Genomic DNA, 24223 nt, shown 5'->3' with positions numbered 1-24223 from the left:
CCCTTTGTTATAGGTGTTTACGTCACTCTAAGCTGAAAATGCATTACTGTACTGTGTCATGCATTATTTGTCTCATTCTGATAATGAGTGTTTACGGCCTGTCACCGCTTGCGGCATGGCTTGCTTTTGTGCACGCTACTGCCGCTTACAATTAGAAGAAAAAGAGAGGAATCGTCTCATTAGCGAAACAATGGCAAGAGACTGCCATTTGTTGTTGCTTACACTGCTGCTTTCTTTGATAATGATCAACAAGAACCAAATAATAGGCTGCGTATGATGGAAGATGTTCTGAACGAGAGTTTAGCGAAAATTTTTCTCCGTTTGAAAATCTTTGCAGGCACCTCTCTAGTACATTACATTCTGCACAGAAATTAGAGTCATCTTAGATTTAAAAATCTAGTCAATTGTCGTGCTTCATTTCTGACTATCACTATTAGGCCTAAGAATAATACGAATATAAACATGACATGATATGTATATTCTTCCGCTTTTGCTGTTGTCTCACTGTAGTTTGGTAGTTTATTAGGCAGACAGGGTTTAAATGAGATAGCAGCAAACACGAAACAGTACATGGCAAAATGTTTATACTCGTATTATTCTTATGGTGAAGAGAATACTGCATGTAATTCACAATTTATAAAAGTTCCTATTAGCAACGATCTTTTCTCACAGGTAGGAAAAAATTCAGAGCGTAGAGTTGGCCATATTGACAAACATCCCAAACAGAAACTTCTGTAAAGTTTGGAAGGTAGGAGACGAGGTACTGGCAGAAGTAAAGCTGTGAGTACCGGGCGTGAGTCGTGCTTCGGTAGCTCAGTTGGTAGAGCACTTGCCCGCGAAAGGCAAAGGTCCCGAGTTCGAGTCTCGGTCGGGCACACAGTTTTAATCTGCCAGGAAGTTTCATCCCAAACAGTCTTGCCAGTCGGATTTTCATAGTACATAGAAATGCTGCTACATTCGAAGATGAACAATACGGAATTTGTATTTACTTCATTGGATAATGTATGAAACTGCAATGGTTGAAACTCGGGGCGGAGAAAAAAGCTCGTCTTGCACCCCCTTTTTTTTTTTTTTTTTTTACTGACGTAGAGGTTTTGGCGCCAGTATTTATCTTTGTGCCTGCAAAGCATGCCTGTGAAGCGCTACATATATTCGACGGCAGAAGTTAGTTGTGACGGCACCTACCAACATTTTTCAGAACTTCCGCTTGCTATGCACTTGATTCTAAGCCGCAGGCGGTTTTTTGGATTACAAAAACCGGAAAAAAAGTGCGGCTTAGATTCAAGTAAATATGGTAAATAAAAAAAATTAAATTTATTTATTTTTGAAAAAGAAAAATTATGGATATGGAACTGTAACCTTTGAATTTTTGAAAGGCTTTTTTTTATGGAGTGTATTGACCGGCTTGAATGCGGACAAATTTAGTGCTGTGTGAAATTTGCCTGTAATATAATTTACCATTCCGATTAATTACATTTTTGAATTCTACGTCACTGTTCATTTAATCGGAGTTCTCACCTTAGACGTAGAATTAGTCCTTCTGCCACAATATTAATTCATTAGTTGCCATCGATGTTCTTCTCTTTGTTGACCGTGTGTATCTTCCTGAGTTGGCATTGATTCACTTCACGAAGACGGAGGAAACCAAGGAATACAATGCTACGTCACTTTAAATAATTCTCGTAAAACTTAGATACTTCTCACTATTTTTTATTCACAACACAATAAGACTTGCTCTGCTCGTCGCACAAACCATAAACACTAACAATATGGCTGCCTTTCCGCACACACCAAAAATTACGTCCATCCTCTCTTAACTCCTTCTTGGAGTATGAAACAAAAGAGAATCCAATATGCACATTACAGAGATTATATTCTACATCCCTCTCAATTTAATCTTTGGCGTAGCCTTTAAGGTATTGTATGTCTCTGTGTCAGAATGTATCATTACAACAGTCTCCACCACACCGAAACGGGAATCTTCCTTCATCAGTTCCAACAGTACAAATTCTTGCTCACTCTTGCAGCCACTATCTGACAATTTCTTAATCATCCAACTTTGCATACACGAAGCATTGACATCCTCACACCTGCTGTCAGATGTGATTTCCATTTGGAATGTGCCTTGAAGCCCTCTTTATCACATGCTTCCCATTTTCGTGCCTCCCTCACCCCCAAACTATAGGCTAGGACTGATCTATTTCAAGGTCTTTGTTCATTATGTGCTGGATGTGTTCCAATCTCTAACTTCCTCTACAGTTTTTGCTCTCTAAAGTTCTCTTTAGCACCATGGAAGTCATTCCCTGATATCTTAACAGATGCCCTATCATCCTTTCCCTTCTCCTTGTCAGTGTTTTCAACATATTTCTTTCCTCTCTGATTCTGTGCAGAACCACCTCATTCCTTACCTTATCAGTCCACCTATTCAACATTCATCTGTAGCAACACATCTCAAATGCTTCGATTCTCTTCTGTTCTGCTTTTCTCACAGTCCGTGTTTCACTACCATACAGTGCTGTGCTCCAAACGTCATTCTCAGAAATTTCTTCCTCAAATTAAGGCCCATGTTTGATACTAGTAAACTTCTCTTGACCAGACCAGGAATGGCCTTTTTGCCAGTGCTAGTCTGCTTTTGATGTCCTCCTTGCTCTGTCCCTCATTGATTATTTTGCTGCCTAGGTAGCAGAATCCCTTAACGTCATATACTTTGTGATCAGCAATCCTGATGTTAAGTTTCTCGTTGTTCTCATTTCTGCTACTTCTTATTACTTTTGTCTTTCTTTGATTTACTCTTAATCCATATTCTGTAGTCATTAGACTGTTCATTCCATTCAGCAGATCATGTAATACTTCTTCACTTTCACTCAGGATAAGAATGTAATCAGCAAATTGTATCATTGAAACCCTTCACCTTGAATTTTAATCCACTTGTGAACCTTTCTTTTATTTCCATCATTGCTTCTTCTATGTACAGATTGAACAGTAGGGGCGAAAGACTATATCCCTGTCTTACACCCTTTTTAAATTACGCGTATCTCCCTATAACTTAGCCCTATTTTTCTCAGAATTTCAAACATTTTGCACCATTTTACATTGTCGAACACTTTTTGCAGCTCAACGAGTCCTATGAATGTGTATTGATTTTCTTTAGTCTCGCTTCCATTATCAACTGCAGCATCAGAATTGCTTCTCTGGCGCTTTTACCTTTTCTGGAGCCAAACTGGTTGTCATCTAACACATCCTCAATTTTCTTTTCCATTCTTCCATTCTACCCTTGTCAATGACTTGGATGCTAGAGCTGCTAAGCTGATTGTGCAATAATTCTTGCACTCATCAGCTCTTGCAGTCTTCAGAATCGTATGGGTGATATCTTTCTGGAAGTCGGATGGTATGTCGCCGGACTCGTACATTCTACACACCAGCCTAACTAGTTATTTTGTTGCTACTTCCCCCATTGATTTGAGACATTCTTATTGAGTGTTATCTATCCATTCTGCCTTATTTGATCTTAAGTCCTGCAAAGCTTTTTTAAATTCTGATTCTAATACTGGATCCCATACCTCTTATAAATTGACTCCTGTTACTTCTTGTATCATATCAGACAAATCTTCCCCCTCATAGTGGCTTTCAGTGTATTCTTTCCACCTATCTGCTCTCTCCTCTGTGTTTAACAGTGGAATCCCCATTGCACTTTTAATTTTACCACCCTTGCTTTTAGTTTCACCGAAGGTTGTTTTGACTTTCCTGTACGCGGAGTCAGTCCTTCCAACAATCATTTATTTTTCGATTCCTTCACATTTTTTATGCAGCTATTTCATCTTAGCTTCCCTCCACTTCCTGATTATTTCATTCCTTAGAGACTTGTTTCTGTATTCCTGAGTTTCCCGGAACATTTTTGTACTTCCTCATTTCATCGCTCAACTGAAGGATTTCTTCTGTTACCCATGGTTTCTTCACAGTTTCCTTTTTTTACCTATGATTTTCTTTCCAACTTATTTGATGACCTCTTCAACTGTACAGCCGACTGAACTATTCCTTATTGCTGTATCTACAGCCTAAGAGAATTTCAAGCTTATCTTGTCATTCCTTAGTACTTCTGTATCCACTTATTTGTGTATTGATTCTTCCTGACTAGCCTCTTAAACTTCAGCCTACTCTTCATCACGACTAGATTGTGATCTGAATCTATATATGCTCCTTGGTACACTTTACAATCCAGTTTGTGATTTCAGAATCTCTGTCTGACCATGATGTAATCCAACTGAAATCTTCCCGTATCGTCTGGCATTTTCCAAGTTTACCACCTCCTCTTGTGATTCTTGAAAAGAGTATTTGCTATTACTAGCTGAAATGTATTACTGATCTCTGTCTGTCTGTCTGTACCCTCTTTCATTCCTTGTCCTAAGCCCATATTCTCCTGTAACCTCTTCTTCTGATCCTTCCCCTAAAACTGCATTCCAGTCACAGCTTGCGATGTTGTATTGGTTTGCTGTTTATTCTGATAAGAACAACCCTATCACTGAACTGTTCACAGTGACACACTCTTTACCTTACCTTCATAACAAACCTTACTCCCATTATACCATGCTGTTGATATTACCCTGTACTCGTATGACCAGAAATCCTCGTCTTCTTTCCATTTCACTTCACTAACCCCTACTAAATCTAGACTGAGCCTTTGCATTTCCATTTTCAGATTTCCTAGTTTCCCTACCTTGTTCAATTTTGTGACACTTCACGCCCCGACTCGTAGAACATTATCCTTTCATTGATCATTCAGTCTTATTCTCATGGTCACCTCCCCCTTGGCAGTCCCCTCCCGGAGATTCGAATGGGGGACTATTCCAGAATCTTTTGCCAATGGAGAGATCATCATGACACTTTTTCAGTTATAGGCCTCATGTCCTGTGAACACATTTTACATGTCTTTAATGCAGTGGTTTCCATTGCTTTCTGCATCCTCATGCCATTGATCATTGCCATTTCTTCCACCTTTAGGGGCAGTTTTCCACCCCTAGGACAAGAGTGCCCTGAACCTCTGTCCGCTCCTCCGCCCTTTTGGTTGGTTGGTTAATTTGGGGGGAGGACCAAACAACAAAGTCATCAGTACCGTCGAATTAGGGAAGGAAGATGGCCGTGCCCTTTCAAAGGAACCATCCCAGCATTTGGCGGAACAAATTTAGGGAAATTGCAGAAAACCTAAATCAGGTTGGCTGGACACGGGTTTGAACTGTCATCCTCCTGAAAGCGAGTCCAGTGTGAAACCACTGTGCCACCTCACTCGGTCCTACCCTTTTTGACAAGACCGTTCACAGAATGAGGGTGACTTCTTATGCTGGAAGTCTTTGACCGCCAATGCTGTTATTAGTCAAAATTTAAGCAGTGGCAGGATTCGAACCCAAGACTGAGCCGTTTTGATTATTCATCAATAACTGTCTTTGGTCTAATTGGGGTTTGCCTCGCTGCAGACAAGACTTATCAGACTCCTCGTCTGCTCTGACCTATCTACTTTTATTTCTCCTTAAATTATTTCCCACTGCCTTAGTTTTACCACTCCTACATACTTTCATAATTCGATAAATTTTTTTACAGCCATAATTAACTCCAGACGAACTATTTCTTTACCAAGGCACTGATTACCTTTCTGTTGTTCAGTTCCTTGACCCCCAACCAAGCAGCCAACCAACCAACCCACCCAAACCCATAAGCTATTCAACATATGTAACAGAGATGAAAGTGGAATCACTGTATTATGGAAGAGTTGCACAACATTTCATTTTAGTTTTATTTGTGGTAACAACATTTTTGAGATGATATGTGGGCTGTTTATGAAAATGCATTTCCTGACGAGGTTACTGAATTTTCAACATGCCAGAAACGTTTACATTATTGAATGTAGGTAAACACATTATGCAAACTAAATCTTAAGAATATGTCATGTTCTCATTTGCTCCAAATTGAAACTCTGTCAGATGTCTCTAATAAGAGATAATTTGGAAACAAACTACCAATACAGATGTGAACTGCATTGTGTGACATAATAATGTTGTGCCATGTGGCACCATATGTGTGCAAGTAGGAAGAGAACAGAACACTGGCAATATTTTTATAGTTGCCTACAGTTTTCGGAATGTAGGATGTGTCAGTAGACTGAATTGCAGTACAGCCTGAGTCATAACTTCGTTTGAAAGCTGTCAGTTTGGTTGTGAGTTGGCAAAGCCAGTGAATGTGAATGTGAAAGATTTAGTTGTTGTAAAACACTGATCTGTAGTGTAGACTGAGACCTTGGTTGGATAGAAAAGTGACAGTTTTGTTCTGTGTTAGTGAAGGCTTCAGCTGATCCGATAATTTGACTTAGTGTGACTTGTAATACTCCTCTTGCACTCCAAGAGATAAGTGGTCACCTGGTTTCATTCGGTGGAACAGATAGCCTAGTTTATAATTAGTGTTGTTGTGATTTGTGACCAAATTTTCTATTTATTTCTAACAGAACCTGAAAAGGTTGTGTCTGTTAATCGTGACGAGGAAATTGAACAGGCTGGAAGAAAGAAGATTAGAAATACAAAGTACACTGCCTCAGTGTAGTAGTAGTAGTAGTAGTAGTAGTAGTAGTAGTAGTAGTAATTCAAGCCTTGGTATCAATCGGCATTTTTTATCCCTCACATTTCCTTCTATTACCAAACAGACAATTCCTTGATGCATCAGGATATGTTCTATCAATCAGTCCCTTCTTTTAGGCCAGTTGTGCCATCAATTTGTTTTTCCTCAGCTTGATTTGTTATTTGATCTAACATCTAAAATCGAACATTCTCCTGTAGCACAGCATTTAAAAGCTTCTATTCTATTCTTGTCTGAACAGCTTATCATCCACCTTTAACTTCCATACAAGGCTACATTCCAGACATACATCTTCAGAAGAGACTTGCATACACGTAAGTTAGTATTAGATAGTGGAAAATACAGGCTGGAATGTAACAATATAATGAAAAAGATGTTGCTACTCACCACGTAGTGGAGATGCTGAGTCGCAGAAAGGCGCAACAAAAGACTGTTGGAAAGATAGCTTTTGGTCAATAAGGCCTTTGTCACAAGTAGACAACACACAAACACTCCAATGCAATTCACACAAAAATGACCACAGTCTCTGGCAGCTAGAGCCAGACTGGTGAGTAGCAGCTATCATTTTCATTATATTGTTAAGCTGATATTAGCTGCTAACAGGTTCCTTTTCTTCAGAAATGCTTTTCTTTCTATCGCCATTCTGCATTTTATACCCTCTCTGCTTCGGCCATCATCAGTTTTGTACTGTCCAAATAGTAAAACATATATACTGCTTTAACAATCTAGGAAAAGGTATATTGCTTCTCATCTTAAAGATGGCATATTAAGACGCAGACAGGCATAATCAAAACACTCTTCCACATAAGCTTTCGGCTACAGCCTTCAACAGAGAAAGAGAAAAACACACCATTCATTCACACAAGGAAGCACACCTCATGTACACATGACCGCCAACCCCAGCAGCTCGGACCAGAATGCCATCTTTTTCTACATTGTTGGTATTCCTACCTAGAGTTACATCTACTACTTTCATTTCTCGTTTTGTAATCTGGTTACCTCAACATACCCAGAATAAATTTGATTACACATCCTTTTTTTTTTTTTTTTTTTTTTTTTTTTACTTTTGTTGATATCCTTGTTATAATTCCTTTTCAAGGTACTATCTAGTCCACTGAACTCTTTCCGAATCCTTTGTTGTCTCTGACAGAGTGAAAATGTCACCAGCAAACCTCAGAGTTTTAATTTGTTCTCCTTGAACTTTAATTCCCTTTCCAAATATCTCCTTCATTTCATCTACTCCTTGCTCAGTGTACACATTGAACAACATTAGGGATAGGCTACAACCCTGTCTCATCTCCTTCTCAGTTGTAGTTTCCCTTTCATGTCTTTCAGTTCATATAATGGCAGTCTGGATTCTGTATGAGCTGTGAATAACCTTCGTTTTATCCCTATTACCTTAAGGATTTCAAAGAGTGCAGGCCAGTCAACATTGTTAAAGGCTTCCTCTAAATCTACAAATGCTATGAACATAGGTTTGCCTTTCATCAAGTCATAGGATCAGTATAGCCCCCAAGTGTTCTGACATTTCTCTGGAACCCAGACATTCTTCCCTGAGGTTGGCCGTGAACAGTTTTTTCATTCTCATGTAAATAATTTAGGTCAGAATTTTGTGACCTTGGCTTACTTGAAAGTGATGGTCCAGTAATATCCACACCTGTCAGTACCTGCTTTCTTTGGAGTTGGCATTATTAAACTCTTTCTGAAATCAGAAGGTACTTTGCTTGTGCCATATTTCTTGCACACCAGATTGAATAATTTTGGCATGACTCACTCTCTCAGTGATCTCAATAATTCTGTGAGGGATTGTCATCTATTCCAGGGAACTTCTTTCTGTTTAGGTCTTTCAGTGTTGGGTCAAATTCTTCTTGCTGTGTCATATCACCCATCTCATCTTCACGTACTTCCTCGTTTCTTTCTCTTCTTTACTTAGTACAAGCTAGCCATATGATCTCTAGATATTCACACTGTTGTTTGCCTTTTATCCAAAATTGCTTTTTAATTTTCCTGGAGGTGGCGTCTATATTTCCCCTAGTTACTCATGCTTCTACAGCCGTGTGTTTGCCCTCTAGCCATTCCTGCATAGTCAGTTTGCAGTTTCTGTCAAGTCTCATTCTTAGAAATTTGTATTTCTTTCATCTGCTTCATTTGCTACATTTTTATATTTTCTCCTTTCATTAGTTAAATTCAGTGTCCTTTTGTTATCCAGGGGTTCCTATTCGGGCCTGCATTTTTACTAGTATGATCCTTTGCTGTCTTATCTACTTCATCTTTCAAAAACTATGCCTTTACCTTCTGCTGTATTCCTTTCTCTTGTCTAATTCCAACATTGGCTGGTGCTCCCTCTGAAACACTGAGCATTCTCTGGTACTTCCAATTTATCAAGGTCCAGGCTCCTTAAATCCCTACCTTTTTGCAAATTTTTGGTTTTAATCAGCATTTTGTAACCGTTAAATTATGGTTGGTGTTCCCTTTTGCCCCTGGAAATGTCTTACTGTTTAAAATCTGGTTTCAGACTCTGTCTTACCGTTATACAATCAGTCTGAAATATTCCATTGTCTGTCGCTTTATTAGACCTACCTTTTGCTCTACAAGCCTTTGGTAGCCATGCACTTTCACTGATTCACCACCTGAAATTAGATGACCTAGGATCTACACCTAAAATGAAGAGCCAAAAATCTCCTTTGGGAGTTCAAAATGATAATTCACCAGTCTTTAATTGTTTCACTGTGATCCTACCGGTGATGACCAGGTCTCGTACAATCTAATAATATTTGCACACAGGTAGCAGGTAGACACACACATGGAGCTCAGCAGTCACTGCACCTTTCGGAAACAGACTTGAACATAGTACTTATGAAGTGCTCTGAGGTTGCTTCACTCTTTAATTAAGTTAATACATCACAAAACAATTCTTATAACCACCAATGTTTTGCAGCTGAACCAAAACTGCTCATTTTAAAAGATGTTGCTCATGTCTATGACATGCTTACTCAGCCTGATTAAAGCAAATGTAGAAAAAGCACAAACAGGCCCTGAGGCTGGGCTGTATATGTAATTGATGCCAAGCTAATACTGAAACTAGACTGATGAACGCTAAAGCAGAACCAAACAAAGGCTAAGAACAGACTGACTGAAATGGCGGGAGAGTTGCCCTTATAAAGACTTGCTCCGGAATAGTGTACAGTATTGGTTAATTAATAATAGTTTATAAATTCTATAGGTCGTAAAGTTAATCTTTTAGTGGCTATTGATCTTTTGTTATATTTTGTTTATTTATCATGTGCAGCATCTATTAAAACATGCAGTACCTAATTTAAGTGTGTGCAGTGGGAATCCTGGGTTTATGGCCATGAAATCCATCTTCTATGTTAAAATCCAGGTAGATTCAGAAAAATCAGATGATCAACAATATACCAACATTTCCTGAAAATTCACAGGGGTTTGGCTATAATTGGCACTGAAAATTTGGATCAGGTGAAATATTTAATTGTTATTGCCTTTCAAACAAATTAAGTTTGAGCTAATGTAAATAAATTATTGAAAACAGGAAAAATGGCAATTAATTTGAAAGTGATCTTTCCTACCAAATCTACCTATTAGTGCATAAGATTTTCCCTATGGCTAGATGTATGGAATTTTATAATTCCAATAACTTTTGATTGGCATCATTTCTGATGAAACTAATTAGCTCATTCCATCAGAACAACAAACTGAATGATTTAAATCAAACAATGGAAAATCCAGGATGGAATGTAACAATATCATGAAAAGGAAAGTTGCTACTCATCGTATGGCGGAGATGTTGAGCAGCAGATAGGTCTTAAGGTGTTCATCAACAGTAGAACACACACACACACACACACACACACACACACACACACACACACACACACACACAAAACTTCGCGTGTGTGTGTGTGTGTGTGTGTCGTCAACTGTTGACGAAAGTCTTAATGGGCGAAAGTTTTAGTTGTGAAACTGAATGATTTGAATAATAAACTTTTGTGTGTGTATTGGGGGGAGGGGGGGACACTGCAGGAGCCTCCACGAAGATTGCGTTCACCACTCGAACAATAAGCAATCGGACGTCCCCTGGAAACGACCTAGTCGGCCAATCCTGCAATCACCGGAGCACCAAAACCAAAGATGACAAAACAACTCTCCGAAGAGACTCAAAAAAGGCCTTTATCAAGACCATCACTAGTGACAACTTCCTGCAATATTGAAGGCTTATCTGTAAATAAAGAAATTTTATTATCTGACATGTGCAAACGAAACAACTGTGATGTTTTAGTGTTACAAGAAACACACAGAGCACCAACTAGCCATAGACCAAAAATACAGGGCATGAAATTAGTTCTTGAGAGACCACACGAAAGATACGGAAGTGCTATATTTGTGAAACCGAACTTAGACGTATGCTCCTGTGCTCTGACCTGCGAAGAAAATATAGAAATTTTAACTATTGAGCTACATTCATGTACTGTAACATCCGTGTACAAACCACCCAGTGCGAGGTTCAAATTTACGGAGCCTGGAAATTTCCATTCAAAAAACATTAAAGTTGTACTAGGAGATTTTAACTGTCACGGTCTCGCATGGGGTTGTAAAGAGACAAATGACGATGGCGAAATGCTGGAGATCTGGGCAGACCAGGCTAAACTGAAATAGATACATGACCCAAAGTTGCCTGCATCATTTAACAGCGGAAGATGGAAACGAGGATATAATCCAGATAACATCTTTGTCTCCGAAAAGGTATCCCTGCAAACTGTAAAGCAAATCGAGGACCCAATTCCAAGATCGCAACACAGAGCAATAACTTGCTGCATTACTGCAGTAGTCAAATCAGATGTAATGCCCTTCAAGAAACGCTTCAATTTCAAAAAAGCTCATTGGGAACTTTTCACAGAGGACCTTGATAAGGAGATCTTGGAAATTAAACCAGAGATACAATCATATGAAACTTATATAGACCTTGTCAAGAAAATCTCTCGACGGCGCATACCTAGAGGGTGCCGCACCCAGTATATCGCTGGACTCAATGGTAGCAGCAAGGAAGCTCTGAAAAAGTATGAAGAACTGTACAATAAGGACCCCCTCTCAGAGGAAACGATCCAGGCAGGTGAGGTACTGATGTCTGGTATCTCCGAAGCGAGAAAGGAAAAGTGGTGTAACCTCCTACAAGAGACGGACATGAAGCACAGCAGTAGGAAGGCATGGAAACTAGTCAAAAGTCTCAACAACGACCCAACAGAACCACAACCAAATTACAGTGAAGTTACACCTGATCAGATAGCTCACCAACTACTCATGAACGGAAAAACTAAAAGGAAGATCAGGAATGGCAAAATTAAAAGAAAATTGAACGAGGAGATTAGCTTCCTAGCTCGCCCGTTCTTCATTCATGAGCTACAAGATGCCATCAACGATTTGAAAAACAATAAGGCTGCTGGCCTCGACGATCTGAGATCTGAGCAAATTAAACATTTTGGATCGGGAGTACAAGCATGGATCCTAGAGCTAATGAATAACTGTATCACAACAATGCAAATTCCCAAACTGTGGAGGAAAGCTCGGGTTATTGCGTTATTAAAACCAGGGAAAGACCCAGCTGAAGCTAAAAATTTCCGGCCTGTCTCACTGCTTTGTCATTTATTTAAAGTGCTGGAGCGAATTATCCTCAAACGCATAGCTGATTATGTGGACAAAGCCCTCATTAACGAACAAGCTGGATTTCGACCAGGAAAATCATGCTGTGGGCAAATCCTTAATCTCACACAGTACATCGAAGACGGCTATCAGAGAGGAGAAGTAACTGGGGTCGCATTCCTGGATCTCAGTGCTGCATATGACACAGTTAACCATAAGTTGCTTACCCAGAAAGTTTATAATGTCACTAAGGACTACACCCTTTCTATGTTCGTGCAATGCATGCTACAGAACAGACGCTACTATGTAACCTTACAATCTAAAAACAGCTGATGGAGGACACAGAAAAATGGACTTGCACAGGGTAGTGTCTTGGCTCCAATATTATTTAACATCTATATCAATGATCTTCCGATCAGCCACCAGACACGAATGTTCATATATGCTGATGATGCAGCAGTGGCCACTCAGGATAAAACCTTTGAACAAGTGAAGGAGAATCTCACAGGAGCCTTAACAGAACTTGCTACCTATTACGACAGCAATAATCTCAAACCAAACCCTAGTAAATCTCAAGTATCCGCCTTCCATCTTAGGAACAAACAAGCCAAATGGAAACTCCGAGTAATGTGGCAAGGGGAAGAGCTGAAACATACAAACAGCCCAAAATACCTGGGAGTAACACTGGACAGAGCACTTACTTTTAAGCAGCACTGTCACAACACTAAAAAAAAGGTCTGTGGCAGGAACAACATACTGCGGAAGTTAACAGGTTCATCGTGGGGAGCTCAACCACATGTTTTGCGCACCACGGGTCTGGCGCTGAGTATCTCAGCAGCGGAATACGCGGCCCCACTTTGGAGGAACTCTGCTCACACCTTGCAAGTTGACGTCGCCGTAAACGAAACTGTACGTATTGCCACAGGATGCCTCAAACCGACTCCCACAGACATCATTTATCCCATCATAGGCATAGCACCACCCACTATCCGCAGACAAGTAGCCGCCGAGATCAAAAGATCAAAACAAAAGAATGATCCTCGACACCTAATGCATAAGCACCGAAAGCAACGTGTCCGGCTGAAATCCCGCAGGAGTTTCATTGAAACTACTGAAGAGCTTGCCACCATGCCCGTCGCAAGGCGGCTATCTCTTTGTGAAGAAATGGTGCCACACTCCACAATGGAACTAGTTGAGGAGGGATCTGCAGGATTTCAACTACCTTTTACAACTTGGAGGTCATTAAACCGGCTGCGCACTGGAGTAACTGGGTGCAAATCAAACCTATTTAAATGGGATTACAGTGATAGCGATAGGTGTGAATGCGGAGCAATGCAGGACTTGGACCACCTATTGATTTGCCCAGATATGTCTATAACATGCACTAAAGATGATATTTTGAATGTCAATGACAAAGCAAACTACGTTGCTAAGTACTGGGAAGGGAAGATATAATTGGTGCATCCGGATACGGAAGAAGAAGAAGGGGGGAGGGGGTTATTTCTACAATTTTGATAATCTGCATAACGAGTGCTCATTGCAGGAACTTTAACAAATGAATTTTGAAATTTTATGTGGACCTTAATATTTTAGTGTACTCAGAGTGATGGGAGCCAACCTGCTTCATCACATGGTGAAGGTGACCAAAAGTTTCAAAAAATACTTAAGTTAAATAACTATACATTGGTGACAAAAATTCTTTTCTTTTTCTTATTGTATTGATGGTTCGAAAGTTCTTAATGCATGGCAATGGAAAACCTCTGAATACTAATTGTTCTCAGGACTGTTGTTGTTATTGTTCCCCCCCCCCCCCTCCCCCCCCCCCCCTCCCCAAATTTAATTTGGCGTGACCGGAATAAAACAACTCTGTGTCTAGGTCTTATGTATGTCATGTGTTGACCTTTCATGATGACAACTAGAGGAATAACAAAAATTAATATATTATACTTACCTGTCTATAGACACACAAATAAAACTTTGCAAATTATTGGTGATATCAGCTGAAGCAGACTGTCTTGTCTCAGTTTCTTTATGTACACACATTCATGAATGTGGCAGTAGTGTGACCTTATGTATGCAGCAACAATGTGGCACAGTGGCTATAGCAACAATGGCCTGTAATGGCGGAGTGAGCAAATTGTTGTTGTACATGTGTGTCTGTATGTTAACTTGTGAATTTGTCACATAGGTCATACAGTTGAGATTTTGAGAGATGTCAGTGTGAAAATTCCGTGTGTGTACAAATGTAAATTGTGTTAATTGAAGAAATATGGCCTGGATGTTTTAGAACTGTGTCTCATAGAAATTTTAAATGGAAAAATAAGCATTAACAAAGCTTGGTGAGAATATTATATTCCCAAAGGAACCCTGATTGACAGAATTCATGGTCCAGTGTTTTGTTTCTGTGGAATTTCATAAAGCAAATTTGTATGTACTCTAAAATAAGTATTAAAAGTTAATTATTATGATTTATTTTTAAAGTATTGATAAAGTTTCAGAACAATTGAAGTTGCCCTAGAGCCATAAACAATCCACAATTGCCACATAACAGATAAGCAGTCAACCTCATCCCCTACCATCTCTTACAGCAAAATGTGTTAAATGCCTAAAATTTTATTACTACAGTTCAATAACAATGCTCTGAAAGAAAAATCGGTTTCTTAATTTTATTGTTTTCAGAAATTTGTAAGTTTAAGGTCCAAACTTCACCTTACTTGACAGTACAGCCTTCGTTCAAGATTCTTAAACCAATGATTAAATTATGCTCTGTACAAAATTCTGCCTGCAATCTTCCTGTTTCATCCCTTTCCTCCAGTTGGTGTTCTCTTACGTTTTTTTCTTACTTTTTTTCATACTACTGAATTCCAGTCACCCATCATAATTAAATTTTCATCACCTTTAACTATCTGAATGATTTCACTTACCTCATCGTACACTCTTTCAATTTCATCATCTGCGGAGCTAATTGCCATATAAACTTCTGCAGCGATGGTGGGTGTGTCTGTCTTGGCTACAATAATGCATTCACTATGATGTTCATAGTGGCTTACACAGATTCTAATTTCCTTATTCATTATTAGGACTATTCCTGCAATGCCGATATTGGACCAAAAATCTTATCATTTGACACAATCTTCCAAAATTCTTGCATTGTCAAATATAAGTTATTATGGTGATTGGTACAGTAATTCCTTCTTTTGATTTAGAGTTATTTTGTTCAGTTTTGCCCTGTGATAGGTTTGCTTTCCACACTTTCCCGCCCTCACTCCCCCTCCACACTCCCACCCTCCCCTGCCTCTTTCAGTACACACCAGTACACAGTCTGGCATGGCTACAGCTTGTTGATTATGACATAATGTACACATCATAGAAGAAAAGCATGTAAACACCATTTTATTAAATATTTAAAAACATAGTCTGAAAATAAGTGATAGGTATAAAGTCACAAATTTTTTTGGAACATTCTTTTCAATTTTAAGATGTTTTTGGTTAACAATATACAGTTTTCATGCTATCAGAATGTGTGATTGAGTGATTGAAGAGTATATGTGAGGAACGTATTTTACATTACAGTTGATTGTATATGTATGGGCATTTACATAATGTACATGTGGATGGCATACACTGCATGAAAGGCACAATGTAAAAATTGCTTGCATTTATATGAAAGTAACAAGTTTACTTTAGTCCTTTGGACATGTAAAGATACTCTGTTACACTTACAGGATAATTTGGCATTGAATAACAGCAATATGTAAAAGGATATATTGCCACTCACTATGTAGAGGTGGTGTTGGGCTATGTGATTGCACATGTGTGAATGTGTGCGTTATGTTTTGTCTAAATCTGATGGAGGGCTTAGTCTGATAACCAATAACTTCTAGCAGTCTTTTTTGATGTACCTGCCTGCCACTCAAAGCTATCTCTGTGTTGTGAGTAGCAGTATGACGTTTCTATGTTGTTATTGTTGGGTAAAGTTTGTCATAGTTTAGAGGACACATTTTGTATATTATACATAAATTCATTAAAGGGTTATTGGTCAAGTAGGTGAAGCACGTAGTTATAAGGGAACAGCTACAACACTTGGTGGCCATAGTTTGTTTGAGCCAGTAGATAGTCTGCGTGAATCAAAATACTGAAGATTTGGGATCTGTTCCAAAAAAATAAGACAATTTTCTTGTGGCTATGAAATTTTGTAACAAGTTTAATAATGCATTTTGTTTAGGAATGTTGTGTTAGGGTTAGCATAAAGTGGACATTAATGCTTATATCTGATTTGGGTGATTTTTCTGAGTTTTTATTAGATAAAGTGAAAATTATGTTTCTTACTGCATGTAATAACAGTGTGTGACATATTATGCAGACTTTGCTTAGAAACACTAGCTCAGTAAGAAGTAAGAAACTGTAAAATGTTTAGGGAAGCATAACTCATCACTGAATACTGTGTGTACATTTGATCGTTACTATTAAACTGGCTTTGTCACATTGTCTTTATCAGAAGCTCATTGGTGCAGTACAGTTACTGACTGTCAGTGAGAGTTTTATATGAATAAACTGTATATTGAAGGAATAAATGAACATTATCTTTTGTAGTATGAACTGTTTATTGGAAACACATAATTTGCATTTAGTGTGGACTTTGGGGCAATTTTTTGTTGACTTTTCTATTTGAAAGTCTAGTGCAGTTGTTTTTTGAAAGCTTACTTAATTTAGTTATTAAACCAAGACCTCGTGTATAGAATAAACTTAAAGCAGATTATAAAACCGCATAATACAATTTAGAGACCAATCCCACACTGTCAGTTTGCAGCAGCTTTCTTCAACTGGGTTGCATTGTTAGTTATCCTAGATCAGGCAGCTTACTGAAATTAGTTTGGAATTAGATAGAAGGCACTGTGCTGCTGCACACTATAAGTATTGGTCAGACATAGAAAAGACAGTAAGTCTTTCATTACAATCATTACAGTAAACATTTTCAAATGCTTATAAGCACTGTAAAGTCATTTATCTCTGCCCTAGGTAATTGTTCATCACAAACTTTGACTTTTGGTAATGGAAAATTAGACTTTATTGATAATGTATGGCTTCCACCTGATTTAAAGCATGACATAAGCAAATCACAAACTGCGTGATATACATGGAGAAAATAATAGTGCCGTTCAGGTTTTGAAGTTCTGAAAAGCACCAAATCCTGGACATCTCTCTCTCTCTCTCTCTCTCTCTTACAGGATGCTTTAAACAATTATTTGAAAAGTTTAATTTAACAGGATGCAAGAAGTCACAAAGTACTCACTGCACATAATCTGCAAATCCATGGTATGCATGGAAGATGCGAGCATGACAAGAAAAACTATATTTAATGGTGCAGGAGCATGGATAGTCTACAAGCATCCTGTCCCCCTGCCCTAGTGACCACAGCAGATTGAACATTGTCACAGAGGAAAATAAATTGCTACTTCATATGTCAGTATGGGGTAACATACAAGACAATTTGTTTCTTCCTTCTGTAAACTCAAGCTTTTTTTTTTACAAATCATAAAGAGATTCTGATCACCATGTTTCAAATTTGAGTATTTATGACTTTTATCTGTGAGTAAATTTGAAACAAAGTGGATGTATCCTGCCACTGCAGTAATATGGAGATGGACTTGGAGAATGGTGGTGATATTATTCATGCCACACATAGTTTCATCTTCAGCAGGTGCATCTCTGGGGGTCATGACAAACACTTTGCATGTGGCTGACCATTATAAGAAAATAAATACCTGGTGCTGTAGGTGATTTGGCTTTCACATTTCAAAGTTGAAGATTTTTTTTGTGTTGCTTTGTGAATGAAACTGTTACCTTGCCTTTCTGCCCAGCACAACCACAATTGTTTGACAAATGAACATTATGTCATCTCTACAGGACCATACTGGGTGGCCAGCCGTCTACAGTGAGTCTGATAATTGCCAATTTGGATGTCAGGATTCCATTTCTACAAGGCAGTATATGAAAATGTGAGGGCTGTTTGTTACTTTTTTTCTCCAAAAGTAGGGTTTCATTTCATCAGATGCTGGGGCTGTATATATGGCTCAGCATCCATGGCTAGTAGGTGGATGTATAAGTAATTGTACTACTAATGATGGCTCAGAAGTTGGACTGTACATCAAACATCACAACACAGCTATTTAAAGTTGAGTACACAACTGGGATATTCTTTTAGGTTTGGTGCTATTGATTCTGAAGTACGCAAGGCTTTTTGGGATTTTGTTAATATTTTCAACAAGGCAACTGAAAATAACTAGTCATCTGCTAAAGCACATTTAAAAAATTGAAATTAGCAATTATCTGTGATTTATCACGTATAAGTCTAGAGTTCACAAGATGACCTTAATCAGCCAGACACTTCTTACCAAACAAACAGAATGTATTCTGAATGAATTTCATATCCTTCAGTATTGCATGTCATCGTATTAAGCAGGGTGAGACAAAACTAATTTTCAAGCCTCTGTACTCTAATACTGCAAATGCTTGTTGCACCCTTTTGAGTAAAGTTCCTATAGTTTCCTTGAATCATTTAAAGTAAATGCTAGGATGAGATTAATAAATATGTTCTTTTGATGAAGTAGACTTCCAAAAACTTAATAATTGTAATATCTTTTGATTGTGGAACCCATTCAGAAAGCTTGCCATGAATTTCTGCACTTCAAATGTTAACTGATGAATCCCTGACCTGTCATTGTAAGTAAAATGAACCAATAAACTGAAATATTGTATGTATTGTATTACATTTATTTTCAGTATGAAAGGTTCAACTCTGGGTGAAATACTAGATGCGAAGCCTTCATTAAGAATTGGTGTTGATGGGGAGGAACTGCCAACACGAGGACCACAGATAAGAGTCTTTGGGAAAAGTGTAACAAGTAAAACTGTTTGCAAACCTGATGGCGTAAGTTTCATCCATATTTATATTGAGAAACTCATCTCATTGACATAGGCTGCTTTCTTTTCACAGAATGTAAAATAAACAACAAATTAAAATTATTTTTGTTTTTAAATTTTGTATTTCAGTCTGTAGAACATCATAAAACTGTTAGAGACAATCAAGGCAATGAAGAAACAATTGTAACACGGCAAATTGGAGACAAGAAGTACACAGTCATCACCCACACTGATGCCAACGGTGTGATTAAGAGGAGTGAGACCTTCCAAAATATGGATGAAGGTAAAATAACTTTGATGCTACTCCATTTAAATGTCTCCAAGAAACTTAACTAGCCTGGGTTCAAGTGTATTGATTTTGTGGTTCGAGAGCTGGGGGTGGTGAGCACCCCAAATTCTCTATAATATTAAGCTCACAGCATGTTTATGGCCATCCTGTGACGGGAAACTTTACTTGTTATAAATGTTTGGAAGTAATTAATTCTAACGGAATATTGTGGTTAAGTAATTCTAACAGAATATTTTGTGTTTGTGAGTAGTGGAGTACAGCGAGAGTTTTGTAATAAGTGATATTATCGTGGCATGATAGTGGTAATGTAAGGCACGTAGAACAAATATTATTAATTAAGCTAATACTGTTGGTGATGACTTGGACAGGATTACTACTCAGACTCGCAATAGGGTTCACTTTATTCAGCTGTTAATGCATCATAATCAACTCCACTTGATTCAACTGTAAGATTAGCTGATGTGGGTCTTGAGAAGAGGTGGGTGACTGTTCATAATACCCACATTTTGATGGTGGTGGTTGAGATTGGGTTACACTTGCATGGCCAGCACCTGAATAGGACTGGGACACAGGTGATTAGTTAAGCTTTCTTTAGCTCACCGAAGGCTGAATTCCTTTCAAAATTTGTAGGAGGGCCAGACCTTTTACAAAGATGAAATCAATTAAGCAGTACCCCATCTTCAAATACTCATAGATATTGTCTTCATAGGTTGTCCTCTAGTTGAGGCACACTGTAAGGAAAAATGAGTAATAGGCTACCAGATGATGGAAGAATGTGGAGTCATTCCCCAAAATAGTGAACAGAAGTTGTAGAGATACAAGACAGCTTTGCATTTAAAACCAGTCTCCAAGCACACACTTACCAAGAAGTCCACGGTACATACAATTTAGTGTCAAATGAAATTCTTTTATTGTATGTTCCAGCCTTTGGTCTCACATATAGTATCATTACTAGTTTCAGTTACCAAGTCATCATCAGGTGACTTGTTTAACAAAAAAGAAACAGGGGACTGTAAAATACTAGGAAACTAAATTACAAATTGAACTAACTTTTATAAATGCACTTGGATATGTTTGATGATAGCTCATCAGCAGAAATGGCCAGGAGTGGCACTCACATTGTGAGCACATATTTGCTCTGATTTTTGCTTCTGAAGGCTAACTGTGAGTGATATGGTATTAAAAATATTCATAGTATAAATTTAATTGCAAGAGAGAGCCTGCATAAGGGGGGGGGGCGGGGGGGGGGGGGGGGGGGGGGAAAGGTAACTACTGCTGTAGATAAAACAAATGCATACTAGAAGCAGGATAGATGATGCATGCCTTCAGACATAATCTGCAAGTAGCAAACTTGAAGCTGGCAGTTGCAAGTGTACAATAAACAATCAGAACAAAAGTCATCACCTGTAGTCCAAAGACTGATTTGATGAAGCTTTACATGCTATCATATACGATGTCTCAGGACATGTCCTATCAACCAGTACCTTCTTATAGTAAGGTTGTGCTATAAATTTTATTTTTTCCTAATTCGATTCAGCGCCTTCTCGTTAGATATTCTATCTACCCATTTAATGTTGAACATTCTTCTGTAGCACCATATTTCAAAAGCTTCTGTCCCCTTGTCTGTTCCGGTTATCATCCACATTTCACTTCGACCAGACAAATACCTTCAGAAAAGATTTCCTGGCACTTAAATTTATATTCAGAGTCAACAAATCTCTCTGTTCCAGGAATGTTATTCTTGCTGCTGCTAGTCTGCATTAAATATCCTATTTGCTTTGGCTTTTTTGCTGATAAAATAGGAAAACTTATCTGTTCCATTTAGTGTTTCATGTCCAAATCTAATTCCGTCAGCATCACCTGATTTAATTCAACTACTTTCTTTTACCGTAGATCATGTTAGACTGAATAACATTGAGGATAGGTCACAGCCTTGACTCACTCCATTCTCAACTACAGATTTCTGTGCAAGTTACGAATAACCTTTTGCTCCCTATATTTTATCCCTGCTACCTTCAGAATTTCAAATAATGAAACAACTGTTAAATCAAGCTACTGTTAGAAATTGGGAGTCGACAGAAAAAGTGTTTACTGCGCACCTGTGATTGCCAGTTACCAGTTGACTACTTTTACAGGCACACATTTAGGCTGTAGTCATCAACCCTCCCTCTAGTGTACATCTACCTCACCTAAACCAGTATTTATGTCATTTTCTTCCTGGTATTCACTTTGAGAAGTCTTTGTCTCACAATCAAGTTTCTACTAGGAATATATTTTTTACCGACTTTATAGTATTACTGCACATAATTAACAGTAGCTTCCAATTACTGAGCAAGGTGGCGCAGTGTTTAGCACATGGGACTAGCATTTGGGAGTACGATGGTTCAAACCCATGTCCGGCCATCCTGATTTAGATTTTCCCTGATTTCCATAAATCGGTTCAGGCAATTGCCCTTGAAGGGCACGGCTGACTTCCTTGCCCATCCTTCCCCAATATGATGAGACTGATGGCGTCACTGTTTGCTTCCCTCCCCCAAATCAACCAACCAACCAACCAAGCACTGGCAGAAGGTGGCACACATGAACATGAGGGGACAGAGGGAAAGAAACAGCTCCTGGTCCATTCAGTTGACAAGCTATGATGAAATGTATTTAAGTTTGAAGAGAATCAGAATTTTTATTGTCACATGACATACAGAGTTAAATCACAAGATTTAATGTACAGGGGACTCATCAATATTGCAATTACAATTTATGTGTATTGCAGAAACAATAATTATTAATTTATAATTTACAGCGACCGTGTGTAGTCTAATAACAGTATTACTGTAAAAAGAATGAATAATTATTATAGTCATTTATTAGACATAAAACTTTTAAACTTAATTAACAAAGCATTTTAGCCACTTGCTCTCTTGGTCAGATTGTCATATTAACAATAAGAAATTATTCGAAGGAATAATAACCATTCTGTACGAACAACTGTCCTAGTTCTTGCTTTAGTTGCCCCATCTCCATGCTGAGCATTTGTTTCTTTTTTAGAATGTTGTAAATATTCATGCCCATGTATTCTGGAGTTTGTGCAAACAGCTTTAATCTGTATGTGGGAAGTATGAAATTCTCCATGTTCCTAGTACTGTGTTGATGTTTAAAGTTATTGTCCATGAATAACATGGGATTACTGTATACAAAAATAATCAGTCCATAAATGAACAAACTTGGGGCACTTAATATTTTTAAATTTCTTAACAGTGTACGACAGGATACTTTCGGTTTTGCATTAGATATATTTCTAACAATTGATTGTTGTAATTTTAAGATTCTAGTCATTTTGCTTATGTCTCCCCCAAAAATAATGCCATACCTTATAACTGATTCAAAGTAGCTGTGGTAAACTATTTTTCTTGTCTCCAAGCAAGCTGAATATGACAGAATCTTCATTGCAAATGTCAATCTGTTTAATTTACTTGTTAAATACTGTTGTGAAGACCAGGGTAGTTTTTGTTCCAAATGCACGCCTAAAAATTTAACACAGTCCGCTTCTTTGAGTTCTTGGTTTCTATGACTAATGTGGATCTTTTACCTTAGACCTTTTAGTTTTTAACTGCAGCAAATGACTTTTCCCAATATTCAGTTTTAGCCCCTTTAGTTGGAGCCAGTTTTCCAAACTGGCTAATAGTTTTGCGATGGTCGAAGGCATTTGTCCAGCAAGGGCAGAAGTATCATCAGCAAATAAAACGGAGTGTGAATTTATATTCAGGGGTAGATCATTTGTATAAAGTAAAAACAAAATCGGACCCAGAATTGAGTATTGTGGAACACCTTGTGAAATAATCATCCATTCAGAGAAGGAATTTCCCTTACTTGATGATATAACTACCTGTTGTTTTCTGTCTGTGAGGTATGACCTAAACCACTCTAAAGCACAACCCCCAATTCTGTATCTTTCCATTTATACAGGAGTAAGTGATGGTTTACAAAATCACATGCTTTTGTGAGGTCACAGAATAATCCTGCAACTTTTCTCGACTTCTTTAAGGCGGAACTGATTTTTTTTTTTTTTCCCCCACAAACTCGTAATGGCATCTATTGTACTCCTGCCTTTTTGAAAGCCATATTGATTATCTGAAATTATCTTTGATGTCTGTATAATTTTTTTAATTTGTGTTACTACCACTTTTTCAAATATTTTTGAAAAAGTCGGGAGAGTAGGGATTGGTCAGTAGTTGCCCTTATCTTCTCTTGAGTCCTTTTTTTTTTACCACCTCATACTTTACGACGACTGGAAAATGGCCTTCTTTGAGTGATTTAGTAATTATTGAGCAGAGAGGGTGAGCTATTATCCTGGCGGCTGCTTTAGCCACTTTGGTAGGTATGCCATCCCACCCAGCAAATTTTTTGTTTTTTAGCTGTACTATAGTTTTCTCTACATTTTTAATTGAAATTTTGTCAAATTTGTTAAAGTATTCTTCTGCTCTGTGTCTTAAATGTACTTTCTCTGCATAAGCATGTACATTTACATCTGATTTAGATACATTTATAAAAAAAAAAGTGTCGAATGGCTCTGACATCTGAGCTGGGTTTGTTACAATTTTACTCCCCACCTTAATTTTGGAAATTCTTTGCTGTCAGTTCTAGTCTCCAGTTCTGATTTTATGATTTATGTACTGCCTTTGATTTGTTTCCATGAGTTGAAATGTATTTATTATTAACCATTTGTTTTGCTGCTTTCACTGC

At 38.1% G+C, this 24223-nt stretch overlaps 1 protein-coding gene across 1 annotated transcript in view; it reads left to right on the top strand.

Annotated features, from left to right (window-relative positions):
• The window catches only part of LOC126457334 (HCLS1-associated protein X-1), an 85456-nt gene that overhangs the window by 45349 nt on the left and 15884 nt on the right, over positions 1–24223 (top strand). Inside the window, exons 5-6 of the mRNA XM_050093544.1 lie at positions 19057–19204; positions 19327–19480. Coding sequence (XP_049949501.1) covers positions 19057–19204; positions 19327–19480 — 302 coding nt within the window. The remainder of the gene's footprint in view (positions 1–19056; positions 19205–19326; positions 19481–24223) is intronic.

This window comes from Schistocerca serialis, chromosome 2 (assembly GCF_023864345.2).
Source record: "Schistocerca serialis cubense isolate TAMUIC-IGC-003099 chromosome 2, iqSchSeri2.2, whole genome shotgun sequence".
Lineage (NCBI taxonomy): Eukaryota > Metazoa > Arthropoda > Insecta > Orthoptera > Acrididae > Schistocerca > Schistocerca serialis.
Note: the sequence above shows the minus strand (reverse complement) of the source record. Positions and strands in the feature narration are given on the sequence as shown.